This window comes from Pseudorca crassidens, chromosome 6, assembly GCF_039906515.1.
Source record: "Pseudorca crassidens isolate mPseCra1 chromosome 6, mPseCra1.hap1, whole genome shotgun sequence".
NCBI classification, from domain to species: domain Eukaryota; kingdom Metazoa; phylum Chordata; class Mammalia; order Artiodactyla; family Delphinidae; genus Pseudorca; species Pseudorca crassidens.
Genome location: NC_090301.1, coordinates 94,253,041 through 94,273,798, shown reverse-complemented (window position 1 = coordinate 94,273,798; position 20,758 = coordinate 94,253,041). Strand labels below are relative to the sequence as shown.

General features: G+C 47.0%; 1 protein-coding gene across 2 annotated transcripts in view; it reads right to left on the bottom strand.

Moving 5' to 3' along the window:
* The window catches only part of TMEM163 (transmembrane protein 163), a 254,757-nt gene extending 235,372 nt beyond the window's left edge, over window positions 1-19,385 (bottom strand). The window contains exons 1-2 of one of the 2 annotated variants that reach the window (XM_067742124.1): window positions 19,152-19,385; window positions 12,077-12,196 (exon numbers count right to left, since the gene is read on the bottom strand). In XM_067742124.1, the coding sequence (XP_067598225.1) occupies window positions 12,077-12,196; window positions 19,152-19,194 (163 nt within the window). In that variant the 5' untranslated portion in view covers window positions 19,195-19,385. Of the gene's footprint in view, window positions 1-12,076; window positions 12,197-18,030; window positions 18,384-19,151 lie in introns of those variants that run through there. The other variant, XM_067742123.1, reaches the window with a different exon arrangement.
* Between the last annotated feature and the right edge of the window lie 1,373 nt (window positions 19,386-20,758).

Below are 20,758 nucleotides of genomic sequence, written 5' to 3'. Positions count from 1 at the left end.
TACATTTTTCACTATAAATTGCTGTATTTGACACTTCCCGGGAAATATGGCAGGATGGTTCCTCACACTTACTTTTGCTTCCTCTAAAAAACTCACTACACTAAAAGTAGAGGTATATTTAAAAAAAAAAAAAAAAAAAGACAACCCCATTAGAAAAAGAAAATGAAAGAGGCAGCAAAAAGTATTTTTAGATGCTAGAAAACATATGGGCAAGCAGTAATTGATTTAACAGACTCCAGAAAGCAAATTCCTAAGACAGCTGTGTGAAAGCAAAAAGGCAACCCAATTTACACTCAGGGCACTGAAGAAGAAAAAACAACAATTGGTGGCACAGGGTAACAAAGAGAAGACTGAAAACAGAATGACTGGTTCAAAGTCTATTTAAAAACCACTCCTCCTGATTCCCTCCCCAACTCCTATCAGACACTAGAGGTTTATTCTCTGAAGAAGGTGCAACAGTCTCTTGTTGGAGGAACACCAGACTCAGCTAAAGGTGGGAAAATCAAACTGAGCTCTTAACCGGCAGACCAAGTTAAGAATTCCAAATAGAATGCTGAGATCTCAATCTTCCTCCTCAATTTAGCTCGCAAAACTCAGGCAGTCAGGTGTCTACCCTCCAGGCAGATCAGAAAGCCCTTCTCTGGGCAACCTGGGAAGTCCAAGAGGAAAGATCAGGAAGTATTAAACTGGAATCCACCCAACAAAACAGTCTAACCCACAGGGAAGTCCATCTACATGTTCAGAACTCTAGTCAGCTTTTATTATTTTTTTTTTATTTTTTTAACATCTTTATTGGAGTATAATTGCTTTACAATGGTGTATTCTAGTCAGCTTTTAAACACCCACTTTATTTGTCTCTTTTTTTTTCCATTATGGTTTATCACAGGATATTGAATATAATTCCCTGTACTATACAGTAGGCCCTTGTTGTTCACCCATTCTCTATATAATAGTTTGTATCTGCTAATCCCAAACTCCCAATCCATCCCTCCCCCACACTCCCTCCCCCTTGGCAACCAGAAGTCTGTTTTCTACATCTGTGAGTCTGTTTCTGTTTCGTATGTAAGTTCCTCTGTGTCATATTTTAGATCCCACATATGAGTGATATACAGTATTTGTCTTTCTCTGTTTGCCTTACTTCACTTACTATGCTAATCTCTAGGTCTATCCATGTTGCTGCAAATGGCATTATTTCCTTCTGTTTTATGGCTGAGTAGTATTCCATTGTGTATATATGCCACATCTTCTTTATCCATTCATCTGTTGATAGACATTTAGGTTGTTTCCATGTCTTGGCTATTGTAAATAGTGCTGCTATGAACATAGGCATAAACACCCACTCTTTTTTTTTTTTTTAACACCCACTCTTAATATGAACAGACTATCAAGGATCACCATTCACAGGATTCCTCACATGAGCCATGAACCCAAGGCAAGCAGGAAAAAAAAAGCACCTTGGAGGAAGAAAATACAAGAACCAGAAAAAGATTTTTTTTAACTATCATTAATATTTGCTCAGAAAGATAAGAAAAGATCTATGGAAAAGATCAACAAAACAAGAGTTGGATGATTATTTAAAAGGCACACTCAGGGCTTCCCTGGTGGCGCAGTGGTTGAGAGTCCGCCTGCCGATGCAGGGGACACAGGTTCGTGCCCCGGTCCGGGAGGATCCCACATGCCCCGGAGTGGCTGGGCCCGCGAGCCATGGCCGTTGAGCCTGCGCGTCCGGAGCCTGTGCTCCGCAATGGGAGAGGCCACAACAGTGAGAGGCCCGTGTACCGCAAAAAAAAAAAAAAAAAAAAAAAAAAGGCACACTCAGACAATTAAAAATAAACTTGACAGTAGGAAGGAAAAGCTCAATAGAAACGTAGGAGTATAAAATGGAGGAAATTTCCCACAATGTAGAGCAGAAAGACAGAAAAAGATAAATGGAAAATTAAAAAAAATAGGAAGGGCATACATTCATGAAAAAGACCCTACTGCAGCAAGTCTCATACAAAGGATTATGATTTAGAAAGGTTTAGGACTTAAATAGTAACCCTACAAATAAGAACTTCAAGACTCTTAAGGAACATTATTTCCTACCGAGAATTTTCTATTAAGGCATCAGTCAAGTGTCAGGATATATTAATGACATTTCAGGCTTGAAAGCTTCCCTTCCCTTGCGCCCCTTCCTAGATAGAGGAGCTAAAAGAAGATAAGGGTGTCAATCAGAGAAGAGAGAACGTGGTATCCAGGAAACGGGGAACTCAGCAGAGGAGAAAAATACAGGGAATGCCCAAATCCCTTGTGAAGGATGATCCTAGGATGCAGCTGGGCACCTAATAAAAAGGGCAACCAAACAGATTAGAGGATGTCAAACAGCTCCAAGAGAGATTTCTTCAAGATGAAACTGACAGAATTATCAGTGCATCTGAAAATATTACAGAGAAGTTGAGGTTGGAATAAAAATGCTGAATTAGAGTTTAATAAGAAATAGATGCAGAGAAAAGTAAACATAGTACTAAACAAAACAGATATTAAAACCAAGAGAAAATGAAAAACGGTGCAGGAGAAAAGTAATCGTTCTTCACCCTATAGCTCAGTGAGCAAGAATTATGTAGTCATAATAATGCAAAGCATAACTATTATGCAAGGATGGAAATTCGAGAAGTCGGCATGTTTGTGTAGGACCAGGAGGAGGGTAAAGGGTAAATTATCTTCTTCCATGGTGGGAAGTCAACAAATAATGCCTAAGTGACAAAAATTCAAGAGCTGGCATTAGAAGCCTGTTACTTATACAGATATAAGTAAATGCAAGGATCAACTAACTAGAGAGGCAAAGTCATTGCCAGGATGGGGACAAGGAGGAAACAGAGAGGAGAGAGAGTGGGGGCTGTTATAGTTCTTAAATTTTTCAAAACTACATCCATGTTATGGCTTCCATAAAAACAACAAAAATATATATTTCTTTGGTTATTTTCCATTGGGTCTTTTCAGTGTCTTTTCCTTTCGTGTGTTTGATTCCTTTTTGATTGTCTACTCATTACATATACGCATTTTAAAGATTTTGTCAGGTAATTCTCTCCTCTGGAATTGGGAGTTCTAATCACATGCTGTCTGACTTAGTCATGGTGGATCCTTTCTCAGGAGCTTCCTATTTTTGGATTATGAGCTCATCTTTGGTGGGGCATCAGCCATGGAATGCTGCTGGGACTTACCTGAGGTTCTACACTTGCTTCTTTCAGGCACTCCAGGGATATTTCTGACCTAGAGCCACGTCTCTGTTAATATCTCAGCTTGAGGGTTCCTAGGCTACTCGGGCAGGATAAACTCCTAAAGCGGATGCCATGGTATATCCTCCCTCAGGACCTGAGCATTCATTCCTCAAGCCACCAGGAATGAGGGCTGCTGACGGCTCACAGTTACATCCCTCTCCTGGAACCAGCCTCAACTGAAGGAAGCTACCTCTGCCAAGGTTACACTTTTCCGTGGGGCAGCTCACACCAATGACTGCTGTGACAACCTTGCTTCAATTAGAAAATTCTGAAGGGCCATTCCAGCTTCTAAGTCCCTGTGGGACAAGCCTCTGAGGTAACAGCGTCAAAGTTCAACTTCTCCCTCTGCCCAATCTTGATTCCCTTGCTCCCTTTCAGGTATTATTCCTTAGAGCCTCTCCCAGCCTCTACTCCCAATACACCTCTTGCAGTAAATCTCAGAGTCTCAGGATCTATTTCTTAGGAAATCAACCTAGGAAAATTCCAAACATAAACTTGCACAAGGTGAGTCCTGTGGTTATGAATTCTAGTGGAACACTCCCCAGCCCTCAGCAAGCTAAGCTGAGTCAGATAAGCTTCCTTATTGTCTTCCTAGGCTGGTGAGTGGGTTTATTCTAGTCTATCCTTTCACTGAAGGTATAAGTCCTCTAGTCCCCACTATTTGCTCTGACATCTGCGGAGTTCCCCTTCCCATTAGGCTGGAGCTCTTCAAGGGGACCAAGAGACTGTCCCACTTCCTTTTTTTTTTTTTAATGTAATTTTTTTTTATACAGCAGGTTCTTATTAGTTATCTGTTTTATACATATTAGTGTATACATGTCAATCCCAATCTCCCAGTTCATCCCACCATCCCCAACCCTCCCCCTTGCCTTCCCCCCTTGGTGTCCATACGTTTGTTCTCTACCTCTGTGTCTCTATTTCTGCCTTGCAAACCGGTTCATCTGTACCATTTTTCTAGGTTCCACATATATGTGTTAATATATTTGTTTTTATCTTTCTGACTTACTTCACTCTGTATGACAGTCTCTGGGTCCATGTCCCAGTTCCTAATGTTCTCCGTCGTACCTAGCAGAGCAGACAGGCAACAGAAATTCGCTAAGGACTGGATGAACACATCCACCAGCTGGAAGGAAGGATGAGCTGATAGGCATGGGAGAGTTGGCAGAGCGTGAGGAACAGGTCCCTTTACTGGGGGAAGGAGGGTTATCTCCCAAACTCTGGCATCATCTTCAGCCCTCAGGATGGGACACGAGGAAATAACCTCCTGTCAAGAAGTTTGCCAGACATTCATCTTCAGGACGCAATTCCCAGAGGACCAAATCATAGCCCTGGAGTACAAGTAGACCAGAAAACCCCTTCTTGTCCAACCAGCTAACAAATATGCCTAGAAAGAGACTGACAGGCAATAGGAAAAGCCCTCAGGAATTTCCCACAGGGCTCTGGCCCGTTTCCTAGCAGAGCCCAGGCGCCAGCAAGGAGGGGCAAGGACCCGGCGAGCCTAATGAGATGAGTCCAGCCGGGGCTCACTGCCCAGCTCCCCTGAGTCATTGCCACCGCTGTGTGACAAAGACATCCCCATGCAAATGCACCCTGGCCACACTTTTAATTAAAGGCTCTGTGCAGAATGCAGGGAGAAGGAAGGCCGAACAAGCAAGCAGCTGCTAAGACCCCTCCTCCACTGTGGCTGGAAACAGCAGCTCACGGTTAGGCGCTCTCCTAACAGCCACAAGCGAGTCCAGTCAAAAGAACCCTGGAGGGCTTCCCTGGTGGCGCAGTGGTTGAGAGTCCGCCTGCCGATGCAGGGGACACGGGTTCGTGCCCCGGTCCGGGAAGATCCCACATGCCGCGGAGCGGCTGCGCCCGTGAGCCATGGCCGCTGAGCCTGCGCGTCCGGAGCCATTGCTCCGCAATGGGAGAGGCCACAACAGTGAGAGGCCCGCGTACCGCAAAAAAAAAAAAAAAAAAAAGAACCCTGGACCCTTCGGTCCAAGAGGAGGCACAGGGAGAGGGGAGGGCGGGAGAGTGGAATGAGGGGGAGGGGGAGGGGGAGGGGGAGGGGGAGGGAAGGGGCCTGCAAACCCCTTCCCCCTTCCCCACAAAGCTGAAGCCGGCTTTCCCCCTTGTTTCCATTCACTTGAAAACGCTGCCGTGCCTTTTTCGGAGCTCTTTACCTGCAAATGTACATCCTCAACCTGCTGCAGCCGCGGTGGCCTCAGCAGGAAGATGTCAAAAACTACTCCAGTCCAACCAATATCTGAGCGCCAACTGTGTTAGGGGCTGAGAAAGCAGACTGGAGAAGACGGCGCCCTGCCTGTGAGGAGGGTGTATCAGTGCACAGAGCGACAATGATTGTGTGTCACGTTCCTGACTGCTGGGTGCCCACGCGGCTATGGGCAAAAGGGGCATTTCAGACAGCCCGGAGGGTCAGGGAATGCTTCCTGCAAGAGGGGATCTTTCATCTCAGTTTTGGGGGATAAGTACAATTCAGCAAGAAAACAAAGCGGGGGGTCAGGAACAAAGGGCATCTGAGGCCAAGGGCAGAGCAGGTGCATGGGTATGAGAGCGCAGGGCTGGACGCAGCATTTAGGGAACTACATGGGGGTCCTTGTGGGCTGGCATGGCCGGGAGATGGGAGGAGCCGAGCACAGCCAGGAAGGCGGGGCCAAGATCAGGAGGAGCCTCTAGGTAAGCAAAGGGGTGGGACGAAAACACTACTCCGTGTCCGAGAGGCATCACTGAGCCAGCGTATGGGGGAGGGGACCAGGCAGCAACCTGTGAGGACACGACCTCGAGGATATGAAGGAGGAACCCAGAGGCAGGGCGTGTTGTCAGGATGAGGCGCCCAAACTGTGTTTCAGCCTGTTCCTCCCTCCCGGTTTCCACCTCTCAGAATCAGCATCCCCGGTTATCATTCGCCCGGCACGTTCCCGGGTGGCAAGTTATCCCACTCGGCACGGCCAGGATGTGGCTCACAAGCTTCCTGCCCACATCCTGCCCCCACCGTGTCACCCGGCTCAGCCGCCCAGGCAGGCCGTGGTTGGGAAGTTGTTCCGGAAAACTCTCCACCTCGAATCGACTTCACACTACACTAGGGAAACAGCAGCTTGGGAAGAGGCCGGGCTCTTTAGAAGACCAGCAAGAATAAGACGCCATATCTAACCTAAGTACCAACGGGAAGTGTGCACAGCACCACACCTGGGCTTCCCGTGCCCAGAGAATGTCTAGAAGAAAATACAAGACACGGGCAACAAACATCGTCCGGGAGGAGCAGTAACAGGGAGAGAGCTTAGGATGGAAAAGAGACTGGCACCGTGTACCTTTGGCCTCATGAATTTTTATAATGTGCACATACTTCTTTTATCGATAGGAAGAAAAAAGAACAGCAAACAACACGAAGGATCATTCTATGAACAGAATAGAAACCAACTGTTGAAGTCTTTGGTTCAGGGAAACAGTTCAGGGGTTGAGTCTTAAGGACACAGGCAGGAGAGGAGAGGCCCTCACAGGTGTCATCATCCAATGGCATAGGGGACACAAAGGGGAAAACTGGGATGAAGAAAATACACCGTGTGATGGGTAAAACTACTCTGGGGGATGAGTCCTGGTGGCTGGGGAGGGCCCTCTGAGGATTCAGCCACCTGGAGATCCATGGGAAGATGAGCTTTGCTGAAAGATGCCCACTTGCATCCTGAGGAGAAGTTGGGGTGTCTGAGAAAGTGGGGCAAGGGTCAGACCAGGACGCACGTTTTAGGCCACTGTAAAATTTTTTTTGGCCACGCCGCAGGTCATACGGGATCTTAGTTCCCCGACTGTCCTCCTGCACTGGAAGCAGAGTCTTAACCACTGGACCGCCAGGGAAGTCCCACCACTGTAACTATTTAGACGTTACTCTTAGGGCACCAGAAAGCCACTGGAGGATCTTCTATCTTCTTTCCCACCTCACAAATGTGTCACTTGAGAGATACCTAAAAAAGTTCCCAGACATATTTTGCTGAGTTTATAGAAGAATCTGTCATTTCATTTCACTTATCTTTCAACTCTTGGACTCACAAATTAAAAATAAAAAGAATAAGTACACTTATTCTACCATTTTTAAGGGTCAACAGTTTATATGAAAACCAGATATATTACTTTAAAACTCCCAAATATAAAATCACTCCTTTCAGAAAATTTTCTAATTCTTTTTTTTTTTTTTTTTTTTGCGGTACGTGGGCCTCTCACTGCTGTGGCCTCTCCCGTTGCGGAGCACAGGCTCCGGACGCGCAGGCTCAGAGGCCACGGCTCACGGGCCCAGCCGGTCCGCAGCATGTGGGATCTTCCCGGACCGGGGCACGAACCCGTGTCCCCTGCATCGGCAGGCGGACTCTCAACCACTGCGCCACCAGGGAAGCCCCAGAAAATTTTCTAATTCTTAAATCTACTGATTGACAAAATTTTTGAGTGAGCTTTTTTCTGAGAAGATCTTGGTTTGGAGTACTTTTTTTTTTTTAAGTAGAACTGTGTATCTTAGGAAAAGTTTTCCCCTGAGAATGTTTCAAATATATCTTCATTTCTCACAGAACATGTATTGAGTGCCTAAAAATTAACTTGCACTCATTCAAAGCTCAGAAAGAGTTAGAATGTATTTTCCTAAATCATTCTAACAAAGACATCAATGATGTCAAAACTCTGAATTTTGAAACAGAACTTCTGTTCTCTTTCTAGCCTCATTATTAAAACAGATTTTTTTTAAGGTTTGTTCATAACAGGATTGCCATTTTCCATGCTGCCTACCGATTATAAACAGAAGTAATTTTAAAGCCAAGCTAGAGCTCTCTCTGAAATATTCAAGATGTATTACCATCTGGTTTTATATCAGCATTTGAGCAGGTCCAAAGAATCACTACATTACCAAGTATTATCAAAAATAGTTCATTTCCCTTTCAAAGCACATATTCCCCTCAAAATACTTTCAAGTCACAAACTCTGAAAATTCACCTAATTTTTCAAACTACACCAGACATACGAATGTCAACCGTAGTTACATATGTAAGTGATTTGTCACAGATCACTCAGTAATGCTGACCAAAGCTAGTTTCATCTAATGGTCTTTTGGAAAGTACTAATTTGGGAAAACATGGCATACCTGATTACTTGGAAGCATATAGGAAGTAAAAGGTAATAGTCTTTATTTGCAATGTACACACTATGTAAAAATACAAATCTTCCCAGCCCTGAGAAAAAGTGCCCCCCTAACATATATATCCAGCAGCCTCATTTCCAAACACAAAAGAGACAACAGCCTTTCTCCAGAGGATGCTCAGCTAAAAATCAGCATCTACGAGTAAAGAGAAAATGGCAGGTGGGGAGATAAAGATGGGTTTCTAACTGAACCTGCAGAAACAGCTCCAAGACAAGGCCCTTCGCCAGAGAATGGCTGTCGGATTTTCCAGCTGTCTCGACAAGATTTCAATTGTTCGTAAAATAAATGAGACCTAAGCCTGGTATCTAAACAAATGTTCAGATGAAATTTATTTCTAAGAAATCTTTTCCTTCCACTTAACTGAAAAAACACTTTTTAAGATTTCTCTCTGTTCATTCATTCAACAGTCTTGAGTACTGATTCCATGTAAAGATGTTCATCCTGCCCCCAAAGAGTTTACCATCCAGTAGTGGCAAGAAGCCATGACAATAAACACAGTCTTCTACTCTTCACCATGATTATCACCCCCGGCAACACACACACACACACACACACGCACGCACGCACGCACGCACGCACGCGTGCGCAGACACACACTCCAAACACTTCTCTGCCATCTCAAAGCACTGCATTCTATAGCAATTCTCTTTAAAATGCTAACTGGTTCAACCTGACCATTTCACAGGATAAAACGGGGGTTTGCTAAGCCAGACCATATTCCATTTTATCCCATCTCTCTGTCAACCACCTCCTTGGAGAATAAGACTGGGGGCTCCTTCTGACACTTTTTAAAAAACACTTTTACTGCACTTTCTGAAACGTACCATTTTCCTTGAAATACTAATTTACACAACTTCAAAAGTCAGTTTATATTGCTTAATCTCTACTGATTTTCTCTCCCTTCAAAACTATGAAAAGGATTGAGCGAAGGCCTGTCAACATGTAAACGATGCCTTAAATTTTTTTTAATATTTCATATTACAAAATAAACTTAGGAAACTAAAGAGTAAAACCAGCAGCGCTAACAACACAGCCACAGGCCACCTCAAGGGTCTAAAATACGAAACACAGGTGCACATACACTGAAGCTACTCTGTAGTTAAAGCGGGAAAAATATAGTTTATCCTCTACATGTTTTGGTTTCACTGGACCAGAACAAGTTGAAAGCAACTTGGGAACAAACTGAATGTACCATAGAAAGCAACAAAGATCATATCACGTATATGTCAATGCCAACATTTTATAGGCAAGAACTTACAGGAGTTAAATTGTTTGCCTGCCATAAAAAAGTGGTAAGACTGTTCTGAAAAGAAACAGAACGCTTCTCACAAAGCAATATTCGAATTCCATACGCATTATGCAACAGTCTTTTCCTATTATAAGAAATGGAACAACGTTTTTATGATAACTCAACTGATCAGGCATAATATGGGAAACCAAAATTTCCTCCAAATTTGTTCTTATTCTGAGATTAAAGACATCAAATGTAGGATTCTTCTCCCAAAGGAAAGACTTGCTCAGCATTTCTTCACATTCAGGTCCTCATTCAAACACCCACGTTATAGAGTTGTTAACATCTCTATCAGGCACACAGCCGTGCATGGGAGTAACTATTATTCTGTTTGTAAATCACCTCTCCCTTCCTGGCATTCCTCTTTCTTTCCATATGTAAATTATGGTGTCAGATTCGGACCCCACCACCAGCCACCGCGACCAAATTATGCTGCAGGGACATCAGTCGGGCTCCAGGGACATCAACTGGGCTCGTTATTCTTGATTCAGCATTAAAAAAAAAAAAAAAAGGAGGAGGAAGAGCTATTTTCAGGAATCAGAATTCCTCTTTTTTTTTTTAACATCTTTATTGGAGTGTAATTGCTTTATAATGTTGTGTTAGTTTCTGCTTTATAACAAAGTGAATCAGTTATACATATACATATGTTCCCACATCTCTTCCCTCTTGCATCTCCCTCCCTCCCTATCACACCCCTCTAGGTGGTCACAAAGCACCGAGCTGATTTCCCTGTGCTATGCGGCTGCTTCCCACTAGCTATCTGTTTTATGTTTGGTAGTGTATATATGTCCATGCCACTCTCTCACTTCATCCCAGCTTACCCTTCCCAGAATTCTTCTTGATCAGATTTCTGGCTCACTGGTAAATGTTTCTACCCTGAAATGCATTATTCTTGGCTGCTAAACGTGTGGCTTTAAGAAAACAAAAAACAGGGCTTCCCTGGTGGTGCAGTGGTTGAGAATCTGCCTGCCAATGCGGGGGACACAAGTTCGAGCCCTGGTCTGGGAAGATCCCACGTGCCGCGGAGCAACTGGGCTCATGAGCCACAATTACTGAGCCTGCGCGTCTGGAGCCTGTGCTCCGCAACGGGAGAGACCACGATAGTGAGAGGCCCGCGCACCGCGATGAAGAGTGGTCCCCGCTTGCCACAACTAGAGAAAGCCCACGCACAGAAACGAAGACCCAACACAGCCATAAATAAATAATAAATAAATTAAAATTGCAACCTCCCTTTAAAAAAAAAAAAAAACAGGAATCAGAAAAAAAAATTAAAAAACAAAACAAAAAGCCAAGACATGGTACTACAGTGTTTCCAATATAAATTGCTTCCAGGAATATATGCTGAGTTTTGCAGGGAACACTTGGTCAAATTCTAATATTCCCTCTTGGGAGCCAACACCAACTTGCAGCAGCAGCTCTAACTGTGCAGAATGGAATTTCAAACACACACAGGGCAGCATCTTCTGGCGGACACAGCCCTTTCTTCTCCTACTCTGTGGGGTGTCACATGAGACACCTCGTACGATACTCATCACTTAGAATATAGATCTTTCTGTTAAAGTCATAAATTAATCACGAAACGCACAAAATACATTCTTTTCCCTAACATTAAAGAAAATAAATAAAAAACACTGTGGTTTCCAGCAAGGTTGAGCTGAAGCTGAATGTCACTGCTTAAGCTTGTGAATCACCGCACGATGTAATAAGAATAAACACCACACACACATCTCTATAGGCTGCAAATGTTAGCAGAGAAAACGCATGTCATGGGGCTTCCTAACACGGAAACAGGATCATCCATGGGCAGAAAGTGTTCAGTTGTCTTCGTTCCTCTTGATTATAATAAATATTTTTGTTTCCGTGGCCACTGAAAACTTGAGAGAGGACCCTCCCATTCTCCTTTCATTAAAACGTACGGATGATTTTATTCTAAACCTTACGCAGATATAATCGGGGGAGAGATTGCACTCATCTGGTGGCATGAGGCTCAAAATACGAATCTCAAGGACGTACATTTGTCACACGCCAGCCCAGGCTGAAGGCATCCACCAAGGGAATATTTTCACTATTCAGCTGGCAGCCAGAATCTACTACCACGAACCCGCATACTGATGAGAGCCAAAGCCCCCAGCCACGTTCTCTATTTCTTCTTCTTCACCACCTCTTGCCTCTGCAGAGGAGAGAAGCCATTTTGCTAATTTATAAGCAACCTGACTATGCAACCATTGAAAACAATTTACTCATCAATGACAGTCGGCTAAAAGCAAAAGTACATCCCATAGGAGTCAGAGAATAAAACAGGCAACACCGGCACATACATCGCTCAGCAAGACGCTGGATACTCACTAAAGGCAGCCACCGCCAGGGCCAGTGTGACAATAATGGAGAACCAGGAGACCCACAATGCCTTCTTTCTGTAGTTCTGGGCTTCGTGGGGTTTTAGCCGAGTGCTGCTTTCTAGTAAGCCTGACAAAAACAAGGAGAAAAGGAAGTTAGGCATTTCCTTATTAAGAAACCCACAACTAGAGCTATTCTTTCTTAGCCAAGGATTGCAAACTGACAGCCCGCGGCCGAGATGTGGGGTCTTTCCATTGAAATATAGTTGATTTACAACACTGTGTTAGTTTCAGGTGTACGGCAGAGTGATTCAGTGATCCAAGAGGTGTTTTAACATTTAGGAGCTTCGCACGGAAATCAAGCTTTCTAGCCTCTCTTGAAAGATCTCGGGCTCTGGCAATATTTGACTCGTGTTCCCAAGGGTAATGGCAGCTGTCTTCTTTCTCAAGTACCCTACCACCCCCTGACCTGACATATGACCCCAGCCATCCCCCCGCCCCTGTGGCTCACTGGCTCACATAGGTGCTGCTCCTTCTAACGAGACTTTTTCATTAGAAAAAGAGCACAGGTAGCCCACATCTGGTTGGGCATTTGGGCTCCTCAGCGTGGCACTGATTTGCATTGCTCCATCAGCATGGCCCTAACTGGCGGACCGGGTTTTGGGGTTGTGGAATACAAATGCCCCCACGCCTCCCCTCAACAGTTAACAGAAGGAGGGCCATTCCTCTTTAACCACAACCAACAGCCACCAGGCCTAAATGAGATGCCACGTTTTCTTCCCTCTCTTTCTGCTCTATAGTATCTATTCCTGTATATCAGTCAAATGTCAAAAAATTCTCACACTATTGCAGCGGGGTAAACCTGCTAAAACTGGAGGTCGCTCCCCAGGTGGGTCACGTGTAAGAAAGGTTTGATTTCGTCTCCTATGCTTTCAACATTGAGAGTCCTCAATGGTAACAGAAATTCAGGACGACTCTGAGGCAATGCCCAAGCTTCAGCAGCCATGGGTTGAAGACTAAAACATCTTCAGCACGATCTTGATTTATATTTTTTCTTCTCCTTTGTAAAGAGATCATATACGGCATCTCTTAGCTGCATGAAGAACCAAACTCTCAGCCCGGCATTCTACATAAACAGGACAACATCTCTGGCCAAACAACCCATAATATACCTTTCAGAGGTGGAGCAGCCTCATCACAACAGCTCCAAATGATGAAGGAATTGGTAGTCAGAGCTTAAGCACCCACCTGTAAAATAAGGCACAGTGTGCAACAAATCACACCTAAGCATTGTGGAAAAGGCATCTTTCCGTTAGACTGACTGGGTACCACATTAAGCCTCTGGTTGCCAAAAACTGCATCCTGCTCAAAAATTATAACAAGGACCCTGTTAAAACTTCCCAATTCCATTAACTACCCAGATTTAAGCACCCTGAAGAGGGCCTAAATAAAGAGGAAATGTGGAGAAGCCTGCTTACTGAGTCCAGTGTACAGACACAGATTTTTTTTTTAATAAATTTATTTTTTTTTATTTTATTTTTGGCTGTGTTGGGTCTTCGTTGCTGCGCGTGGGCTTTCTCTAGTTGTGGTGAGTGGGGGCTACTCTTCATTGTGCTGCACAGGCTTCTCATTGCAGTGGCTTCTCTTGTTGTGGAGCATGGGCTCTAGGTGTACGGGCTTCAGTAGTTGTGGCACGAGGGCTCAGCAGTTGTGGCTCACAGGCTCTAGAGCGCAGGCTCAGTAGTTGTGGCGCACGGGCTTAGCTGCTCCGCGGCACGTGGGATCTTCCCGGACCAGGGCTTGAACCCGTGTCCCCTGCATTGGCAGGCGGATTCTCAACCACTGCACCACCAGGGAAGGCCCCACAGATTTTTTAATCATTGAAACCTGTAGACTTATTTACAAGCAAAAGGTAGATGAATTTGCAAAAGGTAGGTAATAAACTCCATCTCCATCACCTCACTGTAAAAATCTCCCCAGACCTTCCTTTAAAAATGCACTTGGACAGAAAAAAGAAAGACCTTCTCTCTTATCAAATTGTGCCCTGGGTACAAGTGATTTCAAACTGTCCCTTTGTCTGCTTCCCTTCCTGCTGAAAAACACCCCATTCTAATTTTCAACTGTGATCACCCTTACCTCCAGTTAAAGCCACAACCTAGAATAAGCAGGTCCCAGTGACTCCCGATAATTTACTTCCCTTTACCCAAATGATATGGAAATCTTTCTTTCATCCTGGCCAGTTGATTTTCAAGAGAAGTGAAGCTGTAACGTTTAAGTACTGACTCAAATAAGCAGTTCATTTGCTGGGTACTGTGACAGCAACCATCTTGAGAGGTTATCCACTGGGGGTAAAAACGAGGTTTCTTCTAGAAGTAGATTTAATTTTCTAAGAGAAACAACAAGGATCTGGGTTTTCAATTCCAACACCTGACATTTATTTTCCCTACCAAAGCCAGCTGTTTCCAACAATATGACTGGAGCTGACCGCACAGACCAATCATGTGCCTCACCCCAGAGTGGGCCAGCACTCCCCTTGGAGGGAGTCTGGGATGCCAGCTCACCTGGGCTGCACTGCCCTGCCAAGGTGGCAGGTGAATCCTCTGATCAGCAGGACTGGTAGTTCTTCCGCAGATCTGATCCTGTATGTGCTTCCCCATGAGATGCTTCAAACTTTAAACACTGGAGTAAATTGGAAGACTGTCCAAGAAGGGAAGAACTTTCCCATTTCTATCCAACCTTCTGTTTCCTGCTAGTTTTCCTTCCTAAAAATAGAGCTAATACCAAGAATGGAAAACTTCCCACTCCTCAAAGGAAGTGGGGTATAATGACCTATGAGGACCCAGCTCATAAATGAAAGGTCTGCACACAGGTGCCACTACCTCCACCCCGTGCTAGCTGCACGCACACGTGCAAGACACAGAGATGCGCTGAGAATTCCTGAAGCTTTCAGGAAGCTGTGTGTCAAAGGTAGAAGAAAAGCAGCACAGCCTACAGAAGCCAAGGCAGGCCTCAAATGTGCACACAGGGCTGGGTCCTTCCTACCCATAGTTGGCCTCCACATTCAAATTTTTAATCTCACTTGAATTTCACCTATTTGTAATTTGGGCCTGGCAAGAGTAAGCATAAGGGTTGTATTAATGAAGGACTGATACCTTATTTGGGGGGGGAGGAGATGCAAATATATGCAGGGAGATTGAAGCCATCAGTCATTTCCATGCTAGTATGAATTAGTTCCAATTGCTTTCTCCTATGAGTTAGTCCCGCTTGGATTCTCTGAAAGAAGGGGTATATTCATTAGATGGGAAGGTAGTAGGAGATGCTGAAGCATGTAACACTCCAGGGCCCTAAGGCTTGGGGCAGAATGATGGGAAAACACCTGTGGGGAGAAGAGTGGGTATTAAAAGGTAGGGCGTGGAAATGCGTAAGACAAACTTGGCCTATGTTTTGTTTTAGTCCCTAAAGGTCTTGGACCACAAACCTCTTGCTCCCTGAACTACAAGGCTCAGTAACTGCAGTGTCATTTGGCTGACAATATGAGCTCATTAGGGTTCTGGGAACCAGCCCACATCACTTCTAAGGAAAAAGTACCTCTCAAGTCTCCAAACACTAGATGTGTATAAAGCAAGCCTTTGATCAAAGTTAAATGGAGCCTGTCACAGGGTCCTGATAGCTCAGAAGGAATTTAGGGCAAGAGAGAAGGCCAAGTATAGGTACAAATCCAGGTGCCCACCCACCAGAAACACACATACCCATTGGTAGGTATTTAGGCCTCGAAGAAAGCAAGCCAGACGTGATGTAAAGATACACATCAAGCAACTGCTGAGGCTTCCTCCTCCCCAAATCCTCTCACCATTAGGAAAAAGGTAGCAGCAATGGAACAGTTCCCAAGGGATACAAAACATCGATATTGGAAAGATGCAGCCCCGTTAATAAAAAATAACACAAACACAAAATATTATAAGAAACCTCCCTAGGTAAGCTTCTGATTTATTTAATAAAAATGACTCATTCAGCATTAACTCTTTGCTGCCAGGAATGGGTCAAACAGAAGAATGTCACACTGACTTTCAGCTTTCAACGCCACATGGCGCTGGGTTCTTTGGGGGACAGGGTTCATCTTAACAGAGAGGCTGTGTGTGACATGCAGCGCTTTCACACAGTGACAGTTTATGAACAGTGAATGCTTTCATGCTATAACATAATGGAAAATGAAATTCAGTTGACCAGTGAAAAATAACCTTAAGATAAATTCAGAAGGGCTTTTTACACTTGAGCATGAGCTACAAAATGACACTAAATATTAACTGGCCCTAGCACTTTTTTCCCTCCTATCAGTTTGTGAGGTGGGGAGAAATAGGCCAGCTTTTACAGATGACCTGCAATGCTACAAAAATAAGCCCAGCCCAGAGCTCGGTGTTTCTTCAATGCAAAAATTTTAAAATCCTACAACACTAGTTATAGTGGGAAAGGTAATTAACACGACCTACACTAAAAATAACAGGTTTTACTGGGTGCTTGTGATGTCACCCATCATCAGCTCGAAAATGATTGTCGAGTTAGGTGAGAACAGGAGGAGAAACTGCAACATAGGGGCGGAACTCGTTGCACCTGGAGGGGCTCCAGTTCTCACCCGGGCATCCCTGCCGATTCTCTGGGAATTGCCGTTTGCATGCTTCACATGCTACAATTTAAAATTTCTAAGACGAAAGAGATCGTGCATCCGAACACTAAACCAGAATAAAAATGTACAGGAGATACTAAGAATAGGACAGAAACCTGCGAAGACTGAAATATACAAATCCGCCGCAGCCAACAAAATAAGGCTTCCAAGAACAGGGGGTGGAAGTGGCGACGAGCCGGCTCCCCGTTAAGGGCCGGCTGTCAGAATCCCGTTTCGGCCACTAACCGGGTTTAGGAAAGCCACCGAGTCTTTCTGAGGGGGCCGATTTGGATTTCGATTCAGCAAGAAGCAGAGAAGGTATAGACGTGGCTACGAAGAGGGCTCCCTCTGAGGCAAAAGGAAACGAGAGAGGGAGAAAAAGAGGAATGTAGAGAGACACGGGAATGAACAGGGTACTCTCCCATTTCTTACAGGCCACTCAAAGGGGGCATCAGCTGTCCGTCAGAGGGTCGGGTTTGGCCTCCCCAGAAAGGGACGTTTGCGGGCTTCCAGGCCAGTGTCTTGGGAAGGATTCTGAAGGGGCTAGGGATGGGCGCTCCGGGAACCATCACGTTCCAGTGGCATCCATCCAGGATTGGTGGCCCAAATCCAAGTGTCCCAGGCCTCTCCCCCCACCGGCAGACAGCGGGGCAGTGACCCACGGTAAACTGGGTCCCCTGTAAATAAGAGTCGGGAGTCACCCGACTCCCGTTCGCCGGGGCGGTCGCCGAGGGACTCCTCGAGGCTAAATCCGCAGAGGGAAGTTCTCCCGGGGAGCCGGCGGGGGCCGCAGGGGGCTGGGGAAGGAGGATGCACAGAGCTCAGGACCCTCCCAACTGAGCAGGACCCGCAGTCCCCGGGAGCGCTCGGCTCCGAAAGAAAAGGAAAAAAAAAAAAAATCACACACACAGACACACACACATACAGACACACACACACAGACACACGCACACGCCTCCCGCAAACTTTTCCAGTGGGCGCCGGAGGGACCAGGGCTGGCCGAGAGGAGGACGCGGGCCCCGGCGGGGTCGCCCAGGAGGCAGCACGGTTCGCGGGTTCCGGCGAAGGCTCCGCGGCCCGGGCGGCGCCGGCCGAGGGAGGTGGGGCTGCCGCCCTCTGCTCTCCGCGCCTTCGCGGGAAGTCCCGGCTCCGCGCCCCCGCGCGCGCCAAGGAGCCAAGCCCCGCGTCCGGCCCCACCCGCCAGCGGGGAGAGGCGGGCCTGGAGCAGCGGCTCCTCAACGCGCCCGCCCGGCGGGAGGAAGGGGCCGGGCCGGGGGAAGGGACCCGGTGCGGCGCGCGCTCACCTCGATCCTCCAGCCCGTCGCTGAACTGGCCGCTCTCGCTGATCCGCAGCTGCCGCTCCTCCTCGGGCTGCGGCGGCTCGTGCGCGGGGGAGCTCAGCGGGCCCGGGCCGGGGGCGGCGGCCAAGGGCGCGTGGACCCGGGGCGGTGGCGGGACGGCAGGGCCCGGGGGGCTGCGGCGCTCGCTGCCCGCGGCCGGCTCCATGGCGCGGGGCGGCGACGACGAGCGCGGCGGGTACTCGAGTCAGAAGTGCGAGGCGCAGCGGCTGGGAACAGGCGGAGGGACGCACCGACCGCACGGAGAGGGAGGGCGGGCGCCGCGGAATGGAGGTGCGGCGGTGGCAGGGGGCGGGGGGTGCGGGCGCGGCGCGGCTCGCGTGGCGGGTGGCAGAGCCTGGAGCCCAGTCGTCGGCGCCGCGCTCCGCCCCCGGGGGCAGGTGCGTGCGGCAGGGACCCGCCCCGAGGCACGGGCGCCGGAGCCGGCGCTCCGAGGCCGGTGGGAAGGGAGGGATGCGGCCAGGCCTGATACCCGGAGGCTCGGCGGTGTGGGAGGACGACTGGGAGAGCCGTGACTAGCAGGCGGCCGGGGCAGGGCCTGGTGAGGGTGTGACAGGAGACCTGCCCCACTCGTGCCGCGGGATGGTGACCAGAGGAGACCGCCCCCGACCCCGGACCCCACTCCTTTACCGTCCTAGAAGCCTGCGGCCGCGCTTGAGTAGAAAAGCCATCAGCGCCCTAATTTGGCATCTTTCTCCTCTGGAGTCGCACAGGCTTCAGAGACTATGGAGGGTCTCCTGCCTGGGCTGCCATCCTCACCGCCCATCCCGGGAAAACGAGGTTCACCTGCCCCCAAGCCCATCCGTGTCGGGCCTTCTTCTAGGAGCTTTGATTGCCCTCCAGCACCAACTTAAGGGGGCCGGGTATCTTAGGACCACAGGGCGTTCTAGAAGATGTTTGGACCCCACCCCGCCCTCCTTGCGACTGCCCCTGGGCCTTGGTCCCAGCCGGCTCTCTCCTTCCCCTCTGAGTAGCCGAGTCTTGCCCGTACTTCAGGCCTCCGATGGAAGCCTCCCTCCTACAAGAAGCCTTCCCCTGGCTTTCTTGGCGCGGCCAACTGTCCCCACCTCTGAGCGCGCGGAGGTCGTCCCTTTGCGCCGTCGGGCTCATCTCCGCAGCGAGGCGGCGAATTCGTCTACTCCGGGACCCACGCCCGGCGGTGTAGCTCGGAGAGGTGCCGAGGGGGGATCAGCCATTTGTCAGATTCAGCTTGAATGTAATAGCAACATTCAAATTCACGAACCTAGATTTCACCTTCCTATGTATAATCAGTCTTCAGATTTAATGAGTTCTCTAAAATGCCAATTCCTCGTTTAAAGCCTGCCTACTGTGGGGAACGGCACCCTGTTTTCTGAAGAGTAACCAGTTTCCTTTCTCATTCTCGCTTTGCCTGCGATGGAAATCGGAGCGGGATTTAAATGCCTTTGTCGTGCAGTGGAAACAGCACTAGCACTAGGAAGAGGGTCTCATTTGATTTTGTTGCTGTTGTAGGGTTGGAATGAGAATATCTGAGTTGACCTTGGCCAGCTCACGTTACCTTTCGGACCACTCATCTAACTACAAACGGAAAGAGTTGGGACTAGGGCGTTTCAAAGGCCCCTTCTTGCTAGGAAGGGAGGGAGGAAAGGAAGGGGAAAAAAAGCAAAGAAAAACGCTATGATTCTTTGGACAAAAAAACAACAAAAATTTTTACCCACTGGTCTTGCTTCTGTCTTCTGAGGTAGACAGACTTCGGGTACTTGTAGACACCCCAACACACACACCTCTGTTACTCTCTCCCACCCAGACTGTTTTCCTCCAGGTTTTCGCATTTAATCAGTCAATGGCTCTCAAACATAAGAATCACCTGGGGAGTATACAAACAAAAATACCCAGGACTCACCTGCTGCTAGAGATTCTAATATCACAGGTGATAATGTGGGTATTTTCTAAAGCTCCCTTCCCATTCTTTTTTTTTAATGTTTTTATTGGAGTATAATTGCTTTACAATGGTGTGTTAGTCCCTCCCCATTCTTAAATCATCTGGGGAAGATTTTTTTAAATTTATTTAAATGCTGATTCCTTGTTCTTTGAGATTCTGATTCAGTAAATCTGGGATCTGGCAGAGAATCTTCATTTGAATAACACACATTCTGATATAGATTGATTCCTCTAGGAATCTTTGAGATTCTCACTACCTTACTACCCTCCACAATCTGAACTTTTCTCTCACTCTCTCTATTCCTCTCACACAAGCACCCAAGGTCTGTGTTCTCTCAAAGGATAAAGTATTATTGTTCTTTCCTCTGGTTCCTCAGTTGGTTCTCTAGGCCAGCACATGGCAACAGTGAATGTGCAGTTGAACACCTGGGATTCTTGTTAAAATGCAGATTCTAACCCTGTGGGTCTAGGGTAAAAGCTAAGATTTCTAACAAACATCGAGGCGCTGCTGATGCGGCTAGCCTGAAGACCACGCTCTGAGACGTAAGGGTCTAGGAGTTATTTATTATTCATGGGATAAATATATTTTCCTTCAAGTACCCAGCTGCCCTGGCTCAATAAGCCAATCTCTCCTCTAGAAAGATTTCTCTGACTCCAGCTCTCCCCGGGCTCTCCTTTTTGTGAGCTGTAAGTGTTTAATAATTCACTCCTTATTTCATGTTGGAGGCAGGGAATGTGATGCTTGCCTGATTCC